Source organism: Phyllostomus discolor, chromosome 8, assembly GCF_004126475.2.
Source record: "Phyllostomus discolor isolate MPI-MPIP mPhyDis1 chromosome 8, mPhyDis1.pri.v3, whole genome shotgun sequence".
NCBI lineage: Eukaryota > Metazoa > Chordata > Mammalia > Chiroptera > Phyllostomidae > Phyllostomus > Phyllostomus discolor.
The window spans coordinates 25,536,419-25,556,619 of NC_040910.2; the positions used below are offsets into that span (position 1 = coordinate 25,536,419).

The 20,201-nt window shown below is 43.2% G+C and overlaps 1 protein-coding gene across 6 annotated transcripts in view; it reads right to left on the reverse strand.

Annotated features, from left to right (window-relative positions):
* FNIP2 (folliculin interacting protein 2) overlaps nucleotides 1–20,201 on the reverse strand; it is a 121,302-nt gene that overhangs the window by 46,990 nt on the left and 54,111 nt on the right. For 4 of the 6 annotated variants that reach the window (XR_004904608.1, XM_028519333.2, XM_036031956.1 and 1 more), the window contains exons 2-8: nucleotides 16,255–16,381; nucleotides 11,109–11,282; nucleotides 8,734–8,834; nucleotides 8,566–8,637; nucleotides 6,864–6,964; nucleotides 6,602–6,691; nucleotides 4,990–5,061 (exon numbers count right to left, since the gene is read on the reverse strand). Coding sequence is in view for 5 of the 6 variants with exons in the window: in XM_028519333.2 (XP_028375134.1) it covers nucleotides 4,990–5,061; nucleotides 6,602–6,691; nucleotides 6,864–6,964; nucleotides 8,566–8,637; nucleotides 8,734–8,834; nucleotides 11,109–11,282; nucleotides 16,255–16,381 (737 nt within the window). In the remaining variant the exon portion in view is untranslated. The remainder of the gene's footprint in view (nucleotides 1–4,989; nucleotides 5,062–6,601; nucleotides 6,692–6,863; nucleotides 6,965–8,565; nucleotides 8,638–8,733; nucleotides 8,835–11,108; nucleotides 11,283–16,254; nucleotides 16,382–20,201) is intronic. The other 2 variants (XM_028519337.2, XM_028519336.2) reach the window with 1 other exon arrangement.

The window sequence follows — 20,201 nt, forward strand, 5'->3', positions numbered from 1 at the left end:
GTCATTTTCTGACCAGCTTGGGAAGCCCACTTGCTCGCACCAGAAAACCTCATTCTGTGGGTAATGAATCCCCTCGTATCCTCCGGGTGTGCATGTGCTGTCACCGGCCTTACACCCAAACCATATTCTGGGTGTGGGGTGCATCCTGTTCCTGCACGGTGGCCCAAACGCAGCCTATTTAACCACTGCGATGGCCTGCATTCTTACCAGGGAGCTTCGCTGTAAAACCCTTCAATACAAACATTTGAAAGTACGTGTTGTAAGTTTTACTCACACTAATCTTCAGCTTATTTTACTACCTTTAAGAACAGAGGAAATGAAGTTGCACAGAGAATGGCGAAATTATTTTTCTTGTCGATGGCATGGACGTTCTGATGAGAAAGAGGATCTAAATGTGAATTAAGGTGACGTATTAACAAGGCTCAGGGACTCCGGTCTCAACCCTGGTCCTCTGAACCGCACTCAACTCGTGCACCCGAGATTTCCAAAGTTCACTTCCGCTCCAACCCACCTCTTTCTGAGCCAGCTTCCCATTTCTAAACGACACCTGCCTGCTCACAGCTGGAGAACATACAGACACTTCTAATAAAAAAGTATCTTAATATCCGTCTCCTCAGACGCCCTCCAGCTTTCCCCTAACTAGCCAGTGGTGCCACCCTCTGCTTCCTCCCCCGAGTTGGAAGCTGGAGAGTCACCCATGGCTCCTGCGTCCCCACCCCCCACCATCGCCCACATCCCATCTGGCACAAGCCCTGCCAGCCTCACCTCCGGTAGGCCTAGAACTCATCCTTATTCTCTCCCAAGACTTTACTTGAAAATTTTCTAATGGCGACCACTAAAAGAACCTCTTAAAAATAATTTATATTTTTGATTCATATATGTACAGAGGGCACATTTAAAATATCCAAAAGAGAATTCAATGAGAATGTATTTCCCCTCCATACCTGCTCCGGCTCGTATCCCTTCCAGAGATATATTGTGATTGTACTTGTTTATCTTTACGTGCAGTAAGAGAGATCCTGCATATGCCTTTTTAGGAAACATAAATAATACACCCTAAGAGAACGTTCCTATTTCAAGGCGCATGCTAAACTGGCTCAATCCTTCTAATTGCCACGTGGTATTCCTTTGCTGGGAAGTATGTCTTCCAGCCGGTCCTCACTGATGAACATTTAGGTTGCCTGCAATCTCCTGATAAGCAACAATACTTCTTCTCGTCTCCCAGTTCTACTTCTCATCTTCCACAATGACACTAGAAAAATGATTCTCAAACTTGTAATGAGTAAAAGTCTATGAATATTACATTCTTAAAATTCAGGGAGTAAGGCAAAGACTTTTGAGGAACCACTAACATTACAATGTAAAATTTATTGTGAGCTTATTTTTGGTGTATTCCTTTACGAGAGACATATCTTTAAAAAAACAGTCTTTGTAACTTGTTACGGCAGTGAGTTGGACAATCTTGTCACTGCTCTGGTTCCCCATCCCGTGTGTGTCACTTACTATGCAAAGAGGCACTGGAGTATTTATTATAAGGAGTAAAATGCATTAAGAGTAGATCAGAATTAAGATTTTCTTTCCTCTCTGTTATTACAAAAAGCTACTGGATAACCCAGGGTGGGGGGAAAGTTGTATATTTTTCTAAGATACTATTCCAAAATGGGCTGAAGAGGGAAAAAAAAAAACAATGGACTACTTTTCAAAATTTTATGCTAAATCAGACAATCATTTTATACTAGTGATACACACACACAGTGGCAAGAAGCCCCATAAGTTTGGAAACATTATGTTGAAATAAAGTTAATGTGGAAAAAATCTACTATCCATCCCCCTCGGCCACTTCACCACTGCTAAATGAAAAAGTATCACCATCAATCTATTTTAGCAATAACCATATTGGTCCAGTTTTCCCTGGAGCAGAGTTCGTGAAGCACCACGTGGATCTAAAACATGGACAATCAGGCTACACCCCTCAGCGGCTCCTCTAACGGGATTCAATCCAAACGCCTTAGCCTGGCACCGGCACCTTCCAAACGGCCTTCCACAGCCGGCCTGACCTACCGCCATCCCCTGACACCCCTAACCCTGTGTGCCAGCATACTAACAGGACATGCTCAAGAACCCACACCCTTGCACAAACTGTTTTCAGAAATGCTCTCTTCCTGAGCTCCCGCGCAGTCCTTTTCCACCTACAAGCTGTCACTCAAATGCCATGTTTCCCACGAGGCCATGGTCTGACTTCCCAGACAAAGGCACTCACTCTTCCTCTTTGTTCCCACAGTGGTTTACGAGGTAGTCCTTACCACACTGCATTGTACTTTATTTTAAAGAAAACAAGTTTATTTGGAAAAACCACTGTATTTTAAGTCCCGGTTTACATGTAACTCTTCCTGAGGGCAGATGCTGTACTTTTAATTTTCTTCAAAAGCCTCCCCAATACTGGTGCAGCTTAACAACACGGGGGGCTGGAAAATTGTTATTCAACAAACAAATGCGGCTTGATGGCTGGCTGGTCAGAAATTGGTGCTACCCTTCGTACTTCCTCCCTTAATTTCAACTTAATATCAAACTGGTCTTACAGGGGAAACCACAAAAATAATTTAGTTCTCTAATAACAGAGTAAATTCGTTTAAGAATTTAACACCACGTGGTTCTTTGTATTCCCAGAGGATATTATGCACGGAACAAGTTGCATAATAACTAAAGGTGAAGATAAACGTGCAGTAAGTTCTTCCATCTATTCTCTCCTTTGGAGGTTGCCTGCAGAAGGGGATAAGGAACTGATAGGCCAGGACAAAGAACTTCTGGTTTCTTTCTGACAGAGAATTGCAAAACCTCCTTTAAAATTCCTATTTTTATCCTGGACTGTGTCTCCCTATAAGCAATGATTTAAAAAACAAACAACAACAAAAAATCTTTTCTAATGTTATTTCTTTATTAGACTATTGAGAAAAAAAAGTTTTAATCTGCAAATTATTCTTCAAAACTGACTTGTGCAGTCAGAGTTTCTGGTAGCATGCAGGAAGCCAGGTGCAAGATAAGCTGGTGGTGTCAGCTGTGATCTCAGAGATTCCTCTGGGCTGGGACAAGTCGCTGCAAAAATTCCCTGACCTGGAAAGGTGCTGACCTACATAGCTTTGGAGATGAGTGGACGTGTGAGGCTAAAGGTAAAAGGAATTGCCCGTGAGCCTGTACTCTAGTCACTAAAGTCGTTCCCTTCAGGGGATCGAGTTAGCAACTCTGACATGGCTATGCGTGCACACTGAAGAGAACCAATCAAACGGACGGCAAATGGTGGGAGCCAGGTTTCCCGAGGCTGGAGTGGGAGTTCACAAATAAGCAAGGGAAGGAAGTTAATGGGTCACTGACAATGGAGATATCAGTACCAACTCATTTTAAGTTAACATAGATCTAGATGTTACAGATAGCAATTTTATACACATGTCTACACACAGTTAGCATAAACTCCTATTTTTTGCTTGTCAGCTGAGAGGGCCTATAAGAAATGACACTCCAGAAAGCATTAAGTAAGTACATCTGGTGTCCAAATCTCAGACCCTAAAACCATTCTCCAATGAAAGCACAGGGCTCCAGTGAGAAATGGCTGATTCCAGCACTGGAGCAGAAAACCCACAAGCCAAGTCTGGAGCATCTGGTAGTGCCACAAAGTAAGGAAGTGCTCAAAATACACACTCACACACAATGACAGGGTCACACACTCACACACACACTGATGGGGGCCCCACACACAGACACATGTTGATGGGGCGTGTTAACACAGGAACACAGGAACTTCATGGCTTCCGTGGCCAAATATGAAACAATTTGAGCAACTAAATAAAGTGGAATTGGGTTAAAACCCAAAGTATAAAATAACATATCTATGAGTCCATATTGACATGACTGACTGAATTAATGAATGAATGGATAAGGGAATAGATAAATCTTCCATGCAGAAAAATTCCAAATAGTTTAAGTAGAGCAAAATGGCTCAACTATGTTTATTTAACCATATAAATGAAATGCTATGTACTTTATACATTACGTGACACACACAAACCAGAGGGACTCAGTAACAATGTACATTCAATAACTTGGGAATAAAGTTGTACCGAGTACAGTACAGGGTGCTGGTGCTACCCAGAAGGCACACAGGGACCCCTTTCGGAGGGCAAGAGCTGGAAGCAGACAGGACTGAATGGTCAGGAGGAAAGGCGCCCGAGGTCTGGACCCAGTTGTAGCACATCGAGCACCGAGCGGCTGGCCTGGCCGGTGGAGGGGGCGTGTCGTCACTGGTGACACCAGCAGGGTGTCCCTTCCTAGTCTTCTGTGGAGGCAGAGGCTGCAGGTCCAATGTACGTACATCAGGCAAAGCCCCACGCAGCTCCGAGTCCCCAAATTCCAGACCATCAGTTCCCCACCTGTCTTTCATAGAACAGACTCTACCTCACATCAGAACCACAATCAAAATCAAGAGCAGGATTGTGTCCCAAAGCAGAAATCGAGAGATCTTAAAAGCAGTATTAGAAAAGGTCAAGGCTTAAGGTAAGGAGAACAAGGGGTCCCTGGGGTAAAATCACGAACGCACGACGTGAGGACAGGGGACAGGGTGACCAAGTCAGCTGGCAAGTCCCCCTTAGTCCTGAGTACATGTGCTTCCACATATACTTTTCTTCCTCTGATTTCCTAATCAACAGTCAGCAAGCAAATTCCCAGCACGCCTGGCTCAAGGAAGCCTCCCTCTAAAAAGAAGTGTCTCAGAATACATCAGTCTCATATGAGTTTGGATGTTAGAAAAAACTGGCCCATGTTGTACAATTACCACTAGATGCTGAGCATCAAAGTTCTAGATCTTCAGACATGTGAGGCTTTAGAATATGGAGAAAAAAAAAAAAAAGAAGATGAGGCCTGTCTTCTACTTTCCCAGCTACCTGACCATTGTGGACAGCCCGCTCTGTTAGCGAAACCCATCAACGACAGTAGGAATACCTGATCGCGCAATGCCACTGTCCCTGTCTTCGTTCTGTCCTCTGCTGGGCATGTCCACTGGAGTGCTGTGTGCTAAGAGGGAGGCAAAAGGAAACCATGTTACCAGGCTCTTCAAAGAAAAAGTGGTTTCACTCTCAGTACAATAATTTTTACATTGCAAAGTAGAGTACTACTATTGATGATTGGCATAAATTTATATAGAGATTAATTAGAAATCAAAATTAAATACACAAAAAGATGACGGTGAGAACAAGAAGAAAACGAAACCAAGTGGCTGCTCGCCTTCACTCTGCTGCTGCACCGTGTAAACTTACTGGAGGGATGCTGGTCTCTACAAACCGAATAACTGACTATTGATGTAGTTGATACAACGAACAAACATTCTCAGGCTGATATTTTTAGCCCTTTTCCTCATATTTAGTAACAATTTAAATAGCACTGTAGTTTTGAAAGTCTTTACAATCAGTTTCAGTAGTAACTATAGGCAACTCAGGGAAGAGAAATACTTGAAAACCATTTCATAATTTAAAAAAAATGTTTCTCTGTTTATAACCCACTCTCTTGGAAGATAGAAAATGTTTATATTCATTTTCAAATACTTCTTCCTCTGCTTCTTTTCCACATACACCCATACACAGTATTATCGCAAAGTTACTTAGGAAAACTCATGTCCTGGCACAAATTTTAGAAAACACTACAGAATCACAGACTTCGAGGACTGCTTCAGACTGACTGAAACTGTGCACTCATTGAGCTAGAGCACAGACGACATGTTGCTACAGTGAACTTTCAGCTCAGGGCCCTGCCGGAGGAACACTCTCGCCAGCTATTTCCTGGAGCATGCTGTGATTTCCACAACTTTAAGAGTGCAGATAAGCATGCTCTCCTCACTCTAAGGAAGAAAGAGGGTGTCAGTTTTATTGGGGTGTCAGTTAACTGTGGTGCTTAGGCATATTTCAGGCTACAAAAAAGAAAAGAATACCTTCTGCAGTAAACATAACCTTTAATGCTAGTAATGAAGGTCCCCACACTTGTTAATCATGCCAGACTACAACAGCCATTCAGCAGCCTTTAGTTAGCAAGGTCAGTTAAATCTCAGGCTTTACCTACCCACAGAGACCAAGATGATTACACCTGTAAAGAACCTAGAGATTGCATTTAAACTACTTAAATGCAAGAGGGAGACAGAGAGTGCGGGAGAGAGACAGAGAGGGAGAGATGTCTTCCATGCTCTTATTAGAGTGACTTCCGAAGAAACTGTGCACAGGTGCGGATGCAGGTGAATAAATGGATAAAACATACCATGGCAAAGGGAAAAGATTCAGAGTAGCAGAAGAAGCCTACAAAAATCAGAAAATATAATCCTCTTAGAAACACTAAGGGCTCATTTCAGACCAAAATCAGCTTACTCTGGGGTTTATCAAAGGTATTTACAATAGAGGTTCATTGGTGAAATTTTCAAAACACCATGAACTCGGCTCCATTTGAAACTAATATCTCAAGAGCCCCTTGGGTTTCTAGAGAGGTAGCAAACAGTATTTTTTGCTAAGAACCTGCACAGGATGGATTACTATGTGTGCGGGTCACACTGTACTCAGCATTCCACACAAACCTGCAAAGAAAGAAGCACTGCGGGTGAGCCGGAGAGGTCCTCCTTCCGCCACCCCCTGCAGCAGCTTGCTGCTGCACGCCTGCAGCAGACCTGGGGACAGAGACGCACACAGGAGGGCAAACAAAGTACGCACAAAAAAAATAAATACAGATTAAAGATAATGCAAACAAAACAAAACAACACAACAACTCAAATAAAGCAAAACACACACCCACAACAGTGGTATTCAGAAAGAACGAACCCATTCATGGGGTTGATTTACCTAAATTACTTCCAGTACGGCAAGGACCCAAGTTATTCTGATTTGTGTTCAGTTTTCCCAAATTGGGATCTTGGTTGATGTATTCAAAGCTGTCTTGCAAGCTAAATCCAGGAAGGTGGAGGGAGAGAGAGGAGAAAAACGTCAAGAGATGAATACAGCTGTTTTCTAACAGACTCTCAAATACAGACAATTTAATCAGTTGCTCAGACTTTTTAAATAAATGAATAAAGTCTCACATCTACCAAAGGGAATTACCCTTTAGGAGAGTTTGTTAGAGGAAAAGAAAAAACAAGCTTTTTGGAGGTGGTCCAACCTATAAAACTAAACAACGCGTTCCTAACAGTTTCATATTTACATAATGGGACAAACAGAATTTGATCAGCGACTAACACCTAGGGTATTGCTATTCATTTCTAAATTTTGCTTTAGTGACTGACACCTAACCTGTTACTATTCATTTCAAAGGTAATCTTACATAAACCTTCAAAATGAAATTAATTTGAACTCAGTTAATATCAGTGAACAATGCAGTGACTTTTTAAAGGAGGATACAACAGAAATTGATGTGGTTCCTATAGGAGTCTGAGTTCCTGACACCTGAAAATTCAGCGTTACTCACACACACACACGTGAGGGAAGCAGATTTTGATAATTTATAGGAAGTAAAATAAAAATCAAGATTTTGAAAATAATACAGAACAATGAGGTCAAAATGATTTTTAGTGAAATCTGAGCTCAATATTCTACTACAGGGAGTTAGTGTAACACACGTTTAGGAAAAAGAATCTCTTACAACAAACAAACAGCACCTCCTGTACTGGCTTCAGTCATGCCAGCCCATTGCTAAGTGCTCAAATAAGTTCAGTTTGTCACACTGTTGGGCAGACTTACTCAAATGGTACCCAAATCTGCAAAGAAATACATTTCTAATTTCTCAGGATAGCGGCCTTCATTTGACTCATAAGAATGCCCCTTTAACTTATAACTAACCTTTCTTTCAAACTTAGCAAAGAATAACAAATGCTTTATTTTATTTTTTTAAAGGATAGAAAATATTTCTGCTTGCAAAGTTCAAAATACATGAGCAAGTGTACCAGAATGAGAGTTAAGGCAGATATTTCAGTCTTTTTAGCTTACACAGAAGTAAAAGTAGAGGAAGAAAAATCTCAGGAGTGAAAATCAAAATAGTGCATGGTCTGAGGACCAGCCAATCACAGAGGCCACACTGGCAGCTGCCTGGGTGGCCAGCACAGACAGCCCGTCCTGCCAAACAGGTCCCCAGCAACCTGGAAAAACTGGGTGCTTCGTTCCTTAAACAAATAAACAAACACACTAACAAACAAGTGTTGAGTTTTTTAAAGGATAAAATAACATTGGGAAATACCATAAACTCCTGAACGTGGCCCCTCCTTTCCCCCTTCCCTGTTCATTTTCTGGGAATGGAAGCTTGGAGATGGCAGTAAACATGTGGTAACAGAGGGACCCAACATGCAGAAACGGTCACTTGTCGCTAAGGCCACCTGACTGAGTCAAAGGCCTTTTATACAGCTATGTATAGGAAAATAGCCACTTTTAAGATCCCTGTGTTAACATGGACTCATCCAGCTTCTCATTTACGGCCCTTGGAGAATTACTCTATCCAGAAAGTAGCCAGTTAAAAAAATAGGGTGGGGGGAGGTGGTGTGCAAAATCCCACACTTACTTATTTGTACTCCCGCAGAAGCTGCCCATTCTAGCAGAGAAAACTTTGCTAATCATCAGCTGTGGAGGAGAGCTGGGGGAAGAGAAAGAAGAAAGGCATTTTTGAACTAAGGAGTCAGTCTCGCCATTCCACTTCTCACGACCAATAGAGAAAGCAGCCCAGACTCACCGTATATAGTGTATCTTCAAGGTGGAGCCCTGGTAACTCATTGCGACGGAGCCAAACATCATCTCCCCCAGCATGTTGACGTCCGAAGCTGGTCTCGTGTACTGCCCCACACAAAGGAAACCAAAATCAAAGCCAGCACGTGGCACGTGATGTGCAATGTAACAGAAAATGGTGTCCATTAATCTCTGGGTCCCTCTTCAGTTTAGCACATAATTATTTCTCAGAGATGCAACTGGTCATTTTCCAATCTTAATGGTGACGGGCTTCTTTTTCCTCAAATTGTTACTAATGTTCATAACTTCTTCTTTATACACAATATCGTCATAAGGATCCCAGGGTTTTTTATCTGTTTATTTTCAGTTTTGTTATGAGAAACAAACATTTTTATTATCTCCATCAATAAAGTCTACATAGAAAGATTAAGTTCTGAAGGAAGCAGGGTCACTCTCCCCCTGGTACTAAGAACACACCCTGAAAAGAAACGGCTCGGTCTCGTTCCGTCAAATAATAAACCATGTTGCACAAAAATGCCAATTGGTGCAAGGCAGGGTTTGTGAGGGTCTAAAAAACACCAGAGAGTTTGGTACCTCTGGAGTTGTACAAAATCGCTTTTTAAATATTTGGCCCCTCTAGCTTCTGACCAGTTTTTCTCGGCCCTTCCGTCATCTAAAAGGGCAGACTGCACCAGTCCCCCTCTGCCCACCTTATCCGCTCCTTAACCTCTGCACCCTGCTCGAGGTAAACCGCTCCAGCGATGACCCCGGCCTCCCTCTCAATTCCAGTGGACACTTTCCAGTGTGCTTTCCGAAGTGTCTCTCACAGTAGCTGGTGCTCTTACTAACTCCGCTGCTAGATCTCCTTTCCCAGACCATCCCTTGAACGGCACTGTTCCTCAGAGGGCCCTCCTACTCAATGTCTGCATTCTCAACCCCTCTTATATTCTGATTATTCTTTACATTGGAATACCCCCCTCTTTGGCTCTAGACCCAAACTTCTTGAATTCTAGAATCCTATATCCGCATTCACTCACATGCCACATTTGAATATTATGAACATACTATGATATGTGAATAAATGCACTGGATATGGGATTCTAAGCACCTATTCTAAATGCTGGTGACACACTGATGAACAGAACAGATGTAACCCAGCAAAGCTTGACCAAAACAAAACGACCATCTCTCTGTGACCCAGCCCACCAGGCAGCTTCCCTGCTACTGTGCTTTCCACCCCAGCAAACACATGGGAATCATCCTTAACACTCTCTTCTCGATCTGTTTTTTTTCAAACTCCAAATACACACATGCAAACATACATACATACCCACAGGTCTACACAAACACATAAACATACCTACCTGTCCATGTCTGCAGAGGAGGAAAGGGACACATAAATCTATTGGCCTTGTTTAACTCGGCTCCTCCCTGGTTACAGCTCATACTAACCTCACCTTACTACATGCAGACAGAAACCACCTGGTTTCACATGCTTTATTAATAACTTCCACCCACGACTTCCATTTTATAATCTGCTTTTTCTTGGGCTACAAGGTCCACATGCTAACTGTGATTCGCAACTACGTAGATGGTCCACTCTGTGCTTTTTTAACCAGGCTGCTTTGAGAGTCAGGAGCACTGTGAAATAAAGGGCAAGTGCACAGCACAGGGCCTGTAAATAAAGTTCTATAGACCTGTGTCTGCTGGTAATTTCCCTGGCTTTGCCTCTCCAACAACATGACAGACAAAATTCTACATGGATCCAAAAGGAGACACATTGATGTATCTTCCATCGATTAACAGCTTTCTGCTATTTCAGTATTTATAAATTTTTTTTCCTTAAATCTAGTTAGCTGGTATATTTCTCAGTAACACTGATCCTTAGCCTCTACTGCCATGTACACAGAGTGTAAAAAGTGCTCCCAGTCCCCTGTCCTTCACACTCCAATTAGGTCTTGCCCTTTCTTTCTTCTCCTACATGAGGCTTTCTTCCTTCACTGGCAAGTGCTATTTTCTTCGAAGGCCTAAGAACATTCCCAGAATACTCAGCGTTCCGGTAACAAAGATGGAAAATACATGTTTACTAATCTGCTTCTGGCAACAAAGGAGGCAAAACCAAAGTTTACCTCATTTGCAATATTTCTCCTCATTCAGTATGTATTGTGCTGGGTCACTTCTGCTCCACTGCGGTTTTTATCAAGAGATAAAAGCCACTGTGTGAAAACAGCACTGATGTGAAACACTTAAGGGAGCACGTTATGTAACCCTGATCCTCCCATTCCTGGAATGGAATCCTCCCCAGGCATTATTCCCTGTGGAAAAATGGCAGTAAATGACTTCAGCCCCCTGGTACACTCCACACGGAAGAGGTGTGGTTACCTGGTACTTGGGAAGCTGCTCCTTAGCATGCTGGGAAGATCCCCCCGAAGAACTGTGGAAGGAGATGCTGCTGCCGCTGCTGGTGCTGCTGCCGCCGCCGCCACCGCCACTGCTGCCACTGCTGCTTCCTTGACAGCACTTGGCGGACATTTTAATAGGCACATCCTCTGTTTTCTGGGTTAGGAGATAGAGGCAAGGTAGAGCACTGCTAAATATAGCAGGCTTCCTCAACACAGTCCTCACTGGGAATTCCTTTGTTGAAACATTCTCTTTATGTTGTACCTGAGATTTTTTTCTTCTACCGAGGACAGAAATGCGGTTCCCGTGAGTCTACGACATCTGGGAGGGGAAATGCTGGAGAAGGAGTCTGGACAGAGGTGGTGGGCTATATGTTAAGACTTTATTCTCCTTAAATAATGCAACTACTACTTCTGGTCAAGACGGACACATAGGAAGACGTGCTTCGCTTCCTCACTCAACCACAAAAAGAAGTACAACTAACCCTCAAAACAAATAACACCTAGACCATCAGAAAAGAGAACTGTATGGAAGTCTGACAACGAAGGACTTAAAGAAGCCACATTCCCACATCACCCAGAAGGGTAAGAGGGGCAGAGTCGCTCACACAAGTGGAGAGGCAAGGAGGCGCAGAGAGGCAGCAGCAACAGTGAAATGGGCACTGATGGTCCCACATTCATGTGTGGTGGACAAAAATCAGGAGGGATACCTTGGGAGCCAGTGATCCCAGCCCCAAGCCAGACCACACAGCCTAGAGTTCCAGTGCTGGGAAGATAAATCCCTAGAACTCTGGCTGTAAAAACCAGTGGGGTTGGGACAGCAGAAGAACATTGCCAGATTTTCAGTAAACTCCACTTAAAGGGCCCTCATGCTCTTAAAACATACCAAACCCACTCACTCTGGGATTTCAAACCAGGGCAACAGCTAGAAGGGTGCCAGTCACATTTGAGGAGTGGGTGAAGCAACTGGAAATGAGGCAAGCGCTGGGCAAATCTCCAGGAGCCAGGCAGCAGCACCGTCCCCTCCTTAAGCCCTTCCCCCACACACAGCCACAAAGCAGTGAAGCGGGTTGCCCTGCCCTGGTGATTACCTAAGGATCTGCCCACACAATTTACAGGTGCCTTTTCAACAACAGGCCATGCTACTAAGACAGGAAGTCAAAGCAGCTCTACCTAATTCATAGAAACAAACACAAGGAGGCTGTCAAATTGAGGAGACAAAGGAATATGGCCCACATGAAACAACAGAACAAAACCCCAGAAAGAACCAAATGAAACGATGCTAGATAACCTATCAGATGCAGAGTTCAAAATACTGGTGATCAGGATGCTCAAAGAACACACTGAGTACAGCACCAAAGTAAAAGAAGAAATGAAGGTTACACTAAGTGAAATAAAGAAAAATCTACAAGGAACCAACAGTGAAGGGAAGGAAGCTGGGATTCAAATCAACTATTTGAGCCCCAGCTGGTGTAGCTTGGTGGACTGAGCACAGGTATGAGAACCAAAGAGTCACCAGTTTGATTCCCAGTCAGGGCACATGCCTGGGTTACAGACCAGATCCCTAGTACAAGGTGCATGAGAGGCAACCACACATTGATGTTTCTCTCCTTCTTAAAAAAAAAAAAAGAAGAAAAATCAACAATTTGAAACATAAGGAAGAAATAAACTTTCAACCAGAACAAAAAGAAGAAATAAGAATTTTAAAAAATTCTTAGGAGAGGAGAGTTTAAGAAGGCTCTGGATGTCTCCAAAAGGGCCAACATCCAAATCATAGGAATGCCAGAAGGAGAAGAGGAAGAGAAAGAAACTGGAAACTTATTTGAAAAAATAATGAAAGAAAACTTCCCTAATTTGTCAAAGGAAATAGACATATAAGCTCAGGAAGCACAGACAGTCCCCTACAAGTTGGACCCAAAGAGGACCACACCAGGACACATTGTAATTAAAATGCCAAAGATTAAAGATAAAGAGAGAATCTTAAAAGCAGCAAGAGAAAAGCAGGGAGGCACCTATGAAGGATATCTGTAAGACTATTAGCTGACTTCTCAAAAGAACCTTTGCAGACAAGAAGGGACTGTCAAGAAGTATTCAAGTGATGAAAAGCAATGACCTACAACCTAGATGACTCTCTCCAGCAAAACTATCATTTAGAATGGAAGGGCAGATAAAGTGCTTCTCAGACAAGGCAAAGCTAAAGGAGTCCATCACCTCCAAGTGTTATTACATGAAATGTTAAAGGAACTTATTTAAGAAAAAGAAGCTCAAAACTGTGAACATTAAAAAGGCAAAAAAATTACAACTATCAATAGCTGCATCTAAAAAAACAAACAAATAAAGCAAACAACCAAAAAAGGGACGGAATCATAGATACGGAGATCATTTGGAGGGTTATCAGCTGTGAGGAGGAAAGGAGAGAATGGGGGAAAAAGTGCAGGAATTAAGACTCATAAATGGTAGGTACAAAATAGACAGGGGTAGGTTAAGAATAGTATGGGAAATGGAAAAGCCAAAGAACTTATATGCACAACCCATGGACACGAACTAAGGGGGGATTGTGGAAGGAGAGGGGGTACTAGGCAGAGGGGGGCAAAGGGGGAAAAATTGGTACAACTGTCATAACATAATAAAATATACTTGAAATAAATAAATGAATAAATAATGCAACTGTTATTTACTTTCAAATTTATATTTTAAAATCATTAATAAGCTCCTATTTTTTGTTATTAGAGGATTTTGAGTACTAAGAGTCATAATTTATAAAACTGCTGAGAAATGCATTGCTTCAAATTCAATTTTTTACCAAATGCAACTAAGAAAGCCAAAAATATTAATTTGGAAAGACTGGGCTTGTGTTTTTAGTGACACACCTCTTTCAGAACTCCTTGAGAAGTAATTGGAAAAAAAATCATGAGGCTGAGTCTGTGAAAGATGAAGCCAAAACTCTGAAACAGGAGCCACTGCAAACTGCACAGCATGTGATGGAGATCTGGCCTTTAAAGGTTAGGGGTAATGGAAGGTTATCTGCTATACATTCCCTAAACAGAGTTCACTGCTCATTTCATGACATAAAGGTATAAAGATACACTTTTACTAAATTTTCCCTTCTTCCCACTCCAAAACACATTACTTCCTACAGAGGCATCCTGTGCCCTCTATGATAAGTTGTTGCTATTCCAAGTCGTATTTGCTCCCCCCCCCAACCCCCGCCGTGTGCAGCTTTTGCTTGCAAAACCATGAATGCAACTGTAGCTTATCTAATCTCCAATGTGACAGTCACACTGGTGGTCTAATGAAAATGCCTGTAGTCATGTGCTTGATATCAACTCATGACGTTCTGTGCTTGCCAAGGGGGTGGAGGGTTGAAAATGGGAAGAGAAGGTAAGGAAAACATGCACTGTGCTGGTCCATACCAGTCGCTCCAGCAGTGACAGCACTCCAAGTTGTACTTGGTTATTCCCGAGCATCTGGCACTCCCTCAACACCCTCTTCAGATCTAGCTGTTACTTAATACCACTTAAGCCACAAACAGAGCCCCTCAGAGGACTTAGAGTGACATGAGGCCCACACCTGCCTCAGGCTGCTAGACCCCCTGCTGGGGCACAACCTTCTGAGCAGTCTATAATTGGCGACAGCACCTGGTACAGCGGGTAGAGCATCCACTGAGTCTTTCCGTAGCCATGGGCACGTTACAAACCTCCCTGGACCTAACTGTGTTTTTGATTAAATGAGTGCTTCCAAGAAAGCTCATGTTCCAGACTCCAGAGTCACCACTGCTCTGATGTACTGATGATTCCAGCTGCTTTTTGAAAAACAGCGTGAATTTTTTCCCTCACCTGTTATGACCATTAGGAGCCCTCAACTAAACCATCTGCACTGAGTCTGCAGGGAAAACAGGAAGTGATGTGGGAAATCAAGGGGAAGCCACATCCCACCCACCAGACCAAGGGCCTAGTGCTGGCTCACCTCAGCTTTGATACAAATCTAGCGCTAAAGCTTACCGGTGAATCACCTGAGAGATTTCAAGCTCCCCCTCCCCTCCACCAACCTACCTGACAAGCCCAACAACTCCTGTAATGATTAGCCACCTGGCAGACTTCCACTTTAGTGCACTACAGAACCCACCCAGCCAAACTACCTTTAACCAAACACTTCCTTCCTGCAGAAAGGATTCATATCAAAAGCAGGAAATCAGCCCCTTGGCCCTGATGAGATAAAAAATGTAATATAAACTACTCATTTACTTAGCTACACAATCTATAAACTGCCAGAATTAGGGTTATATAGGTAGCAAGTTATTAAACATAAAAAGAATGAATACAAATGGATTTATTTAATTTGCAGATGGCTGAATAACTATTGAAAAGAGAACGAAAGATCTAAAGGTGACAAGTTACAAGTACCCTGGACTGACATCCAGAAGACTCAGGGAGGACCAGCCTCTGCACCTCACCTGGACGCACCACTCTACCTTCCCCATTCTGGCTCTGAGGGATCGGGGCTGCCCTGTCCTCGCTGTGCCCATCCCCAGATTCCCCCACGCCCCGCCCCTCAACACCACCACCACCACCTCCCTGACTTCCACCAAGAAAAGGAACAGAAATGTCCTCCGACAGAGAGGTTTGCGAAGCACTCCCTTTTGAAAGAAGATGACAATGCGTGTTAGCACACTGAAGCCCTACGCTGAGGAGAGCTACCTAATTTTGTTGACCCACTGTGCTGTAACACTATCTGTGAGAAATACTAGACAGAATGATCTATTAATTTCCCTTCAGGCTAATACTTTATGAATTTTAGGGTTCTCAGATTTCCCATTACACTGCACATATTTGGTATCAAAATCCTGCTAGACTGCAACTCACCAGCAAATTCGCCTCTAGTAATATTTACAGCTTACTACTCAGCTTCTGTCACGATTACTTGCTAACAGTTTCACCTGTGTACTAATAAAAATACAAATGCAGCTGGCGGGGTTGGTTCAGGAAGCTTTCTTTTCTTATGCTTCTTCTGAATCATCAATGGCAGTGTACAATGCAGCCCAAAGAGACAATGATGATTAATAAATGACAGATCAGACAGGTGGTTAAAAGCACAAACAGAAAAGAGGAAAGCAAATCCGCATTGCATACCTGAGTTGACACCTCTTCGATCTTGTGAACAGCTTTAGAATCAAACAAGACTTGTCTGCCTCGCCTTTCACAGTCCTGGTAAACGATCAGGCGAATCTCGTTCAGGTCAAACTCCGAACACGACCAACTAGGGATTAAAAAGGGAGAGAGAGGTTATGGTCTCTGCAACGCTTGGAATAATCATGGAGAGAAAAGTCTCCCAACCGATGTGCCCGTGTGCACGTCAGGACGCCACAAGTATATGCAGAGACGGTCAGCCCTTCAGACCCCGGCAGACAGCCTGACTGTGGACGCCAGTGGGCCGTACAAATACGGCCACTGTCCGTGACAAAGCCTGGGAAGATGGCTTTAAATAATGAATTACTAGTGATTCTCTTTCCAAAGCCACTTCGGGCAAAGGCTATAGCCAGAAATCCTAAGGACGTGTGGGGAAAGCTCAATTTGGACGTCTGGGTTCTGGGGATGGCACACCTCTGGTCTGGGGGTGTTCAAGCTTTTATGTCGCCGGGCTGGGAACCACGTGCAGCAAGTCAGCAGAGCCGTCTCTCTTCTGCTCCCACCCACCCACGTTCGCGTCAAACTGGGGAGAATCGCACATCCCAAAATGTAGTACTTTTCTCTGTCATGGCCGGCTCTGATAAGGAAGTTTTGAAAGCCAGGTATCTCACTGCACAGCATCTGAATTACTAAAACAATCAAACGTAAAGGAAGCATGGCTTATTCCTAAGCAAACCAAAAGCTATTGGGATAAAGCTGCTCTAAACACAGGTTTGTTCTTGAATAAAAAATGAAATCGGATGTGAGAATTATAGAAAGGGTACTTGCACTGCTTTGGGCATATTCGTTTGTTAGTCTGTTAAGCCATTCAACATATAATTGAGTGCCTACTCTGTTCCAGGCACTGTAGTCAGTGTTCGAGATTCAGCAGTTAATGAACTAAACACGCTTGGTCCCTGCCGACATGGAGTAAGTGCGTGGTTTCGTGGGGCGCACGAGGCTAATAATCATATATAAATGTATAACTGCAGACTGTCACAAGTGCAAAAAGGAAAAGTAAAGGTTGTGACAAGAGTCTCATATTTTCAGATTTAAGGGGCTGGGGAAAGGTGTAGAGAAGTCCCTAAATGATTTAAGGAAGTAACATTTATTGGTTGATTGATAGATTTGAGAAGGGAGAGAGAGGGAGGGAGGCGTGGGGAGAGGTGGGGTGGGGAGAAACCTCGATTTGTTGTTCTGCTCACTTATGCATCCCCTGGATGATTCTTGCAAGTGCCCTGACTCAGGGTGGAACGGACATGGGATCAAACTCACACTGGAGGATGGAGGCTCTAACCAACTGAGCTACCCAGCCAGGGGCTTAAGGAAGTGACATTTAAACGGGAACTTGAAGAAGGGTTAAAGAGGTATAGCGTGAGAATGAAGAACACAATAGGAAAAGGGAGGAGGTACAGGGTAAAATGTAAGAGTGATGAATTTGAGAAAGGAAAGAAAAGTAGCGAGAAGGAGAAACAGGGCCTGAGACGTAGACTGGGAAGGCAGGCTGGGGTCAGATGCCTGCCCCAGGGGCAGTGAGAAGCCAAGGTAAACAAAGGTTGATAAATTCAGGTCTATATTTTTTTAAAGTTCCATCTGACTGTTTTAAGGGAAACAGGGGTGGGGCAGAATAAAACTGGAAGCAGGAAGCCAAATAGAGTTTATTACGAGTGCAGGCCCTTCATAAGGAAGGCTAGAGTGACAGCAGTGGAGGAGGGGAAAGGGGGTGGACCCTGGAGGGAAGTTAAGGGGCAGGACTGATAAGATCAGGTGGTGGACTGGACGGTGCCTGAAGCACCAGAGGAGCAGACTGCCTGGAGACTGCTGGAAGAGGGGGGAGTTGCCCTGAAGGGAGAGAGGACAGGTATTTAGGGAGATAGCAGCAAAGCAAACTGTGAAGCTCACAGACAGTATGACTGAAGTGAAGTCAGACAAGTCTGGGTTCAAATCTGAACTCTCGGAGCAACCATCCCCTCATCAGTGCAGTGGGAGTACTTCTGCCCACCCCACGCAGCTGCTGTAGGAAGCAAATGAAATGTGCAAAGCGCTTCACACACAGACTGACGCACAGAAAGTGCTCCAAAATGATAATAGTTACTTAAGAGAATTGGCAGTGTTACTATTTTTTTAAATTGATAGTGTCTAGGACCCAATCAGAAACTGGGCATTACTGGTCCTGTCCTTTTTCAGGCAATGGTAGTTAACACTGAACATGTTCCTTCAGGGCGGCAGACTTGTTTTCCTCGATCCCAGGACCAAAAAAAGTTCTGGCTGTACCTTCTTTTAACTCCCTAAGCTACCATGTTCTGTCTGAGCTGCCATGTCCAGCACTCCCTCCTCCTAATTTTCGTAACAACATGGCAATACAAATCGTTTTTCTGCTCCTCCCAGTCTAGAGGTAGTCCACGGCCCAGAACAGTGATCAGACACAACCGTATGCCCTCCAGCTGGGCTATGCCAGCCGATCCCCACACCTGGTTGCTCTGCTGATTAATGGTAACCCTGGAGTTGCTGGTGCCTATTTTTTGCCAGTAGGAGGTACGAATCTTCCTGAAAATAGTCACCGTGGAGGAAGGCAGGAGTGAGCAATGGAATCAGACGGATTCCTGCTGGCAGTCAAAGCCAGCTACTCGTTCCTGAGGGAATACTATTCCTGGAGTTAGTTTTCTGTCATTTAAAACTGGAAAGTCCTGATGACTGTATCCCAAGCTTAAAATTGCACAAGATGACTAAAAACACCCTCTAAAATTATTAAAACAGTACACAGGTTAAAGTTCTTAAAAGTGAAAACTCAACAAAAATTTAATTACCTTGTATTTTCTTATTCAATCTGTTTTGCCCCAGTAATTACATTTTGCTAAAACAGCATTATAATTTACAAAGCAAGCTGTTCAATCCTTATTTTTGAGAGGTAACACCAACTCAACTATCAAATGGAGGACAGTCTCTGTTAGAGCTAAATTTAATAATGATTACAACACCTCATTAAAATTTTTATATTATGTTTCAATTTTTAAAAGATGGAAATAAAAGATGTGGAAAGGGGGGGAAAAGTATGTATGTCAAGATTGTTCCATTTTTTTACCCAAATACCTTACAAAATATTTTACAAAATACGCGGAAAACTCTATTCACCTTCTTCTATATCAATACTATCTTTGGTTTAACACCTAATTATAATTTTGACACTTACTATCATTAGTATTAGTAGGGGAAATTACAGTTGAGTAATCTGGTGGAGGAAATACAGGTAGGACAAAGGAGATTAAACGGGATTTTCTGAATGAGACAACCCCAGGATCAAATCTGTTTTGCCTCCCTCTGGTTTTCTGGCCTTGGGAAAGTACCTCCCCGACACGCGCCAGCACCCCCCCCCCCCCAAGCACTCCAGGGCCTGCTGTGAAGATTAAAGGAAATATCGAGGGAAATCTCCCAGCACACTGCCAGCTCTTCTCCCTACCATCCTCCATATATGGGGCTTGCATTGGTCATACTCGCATACCACATTTACACTCTTTGTGCTCACATGCACTTCAACATCCAACCAGCCGTTACTGTGGACCTTCTGTGAGCACCAACCATGGTTCCTTGTGCTTTACGGAGGGCAACTTGGTCTGATTCAAACAGGTATGAAAAATATGCCTTGAGCTTTTGCCTTGAAGTATATGATTATTTAAAGACATTTATTCTAATCAGAATTACCTCATTTTAACATTCTATGATGCTAAGATTTGCCTAGTTGGAAGTGAAGCCAGGTCTTATTTCTAGACTTATTTCATCAAGGTCAGGAAGCAAGTGACCACGGTCTAAATTACTTACCTGAAAGGTAAGCAACAGTTCAAATGATTTCAAGTACAGGAAACAGAATGATCTATAAAATATATACAGCCATGTACTGGAGTTGAATTATGTCC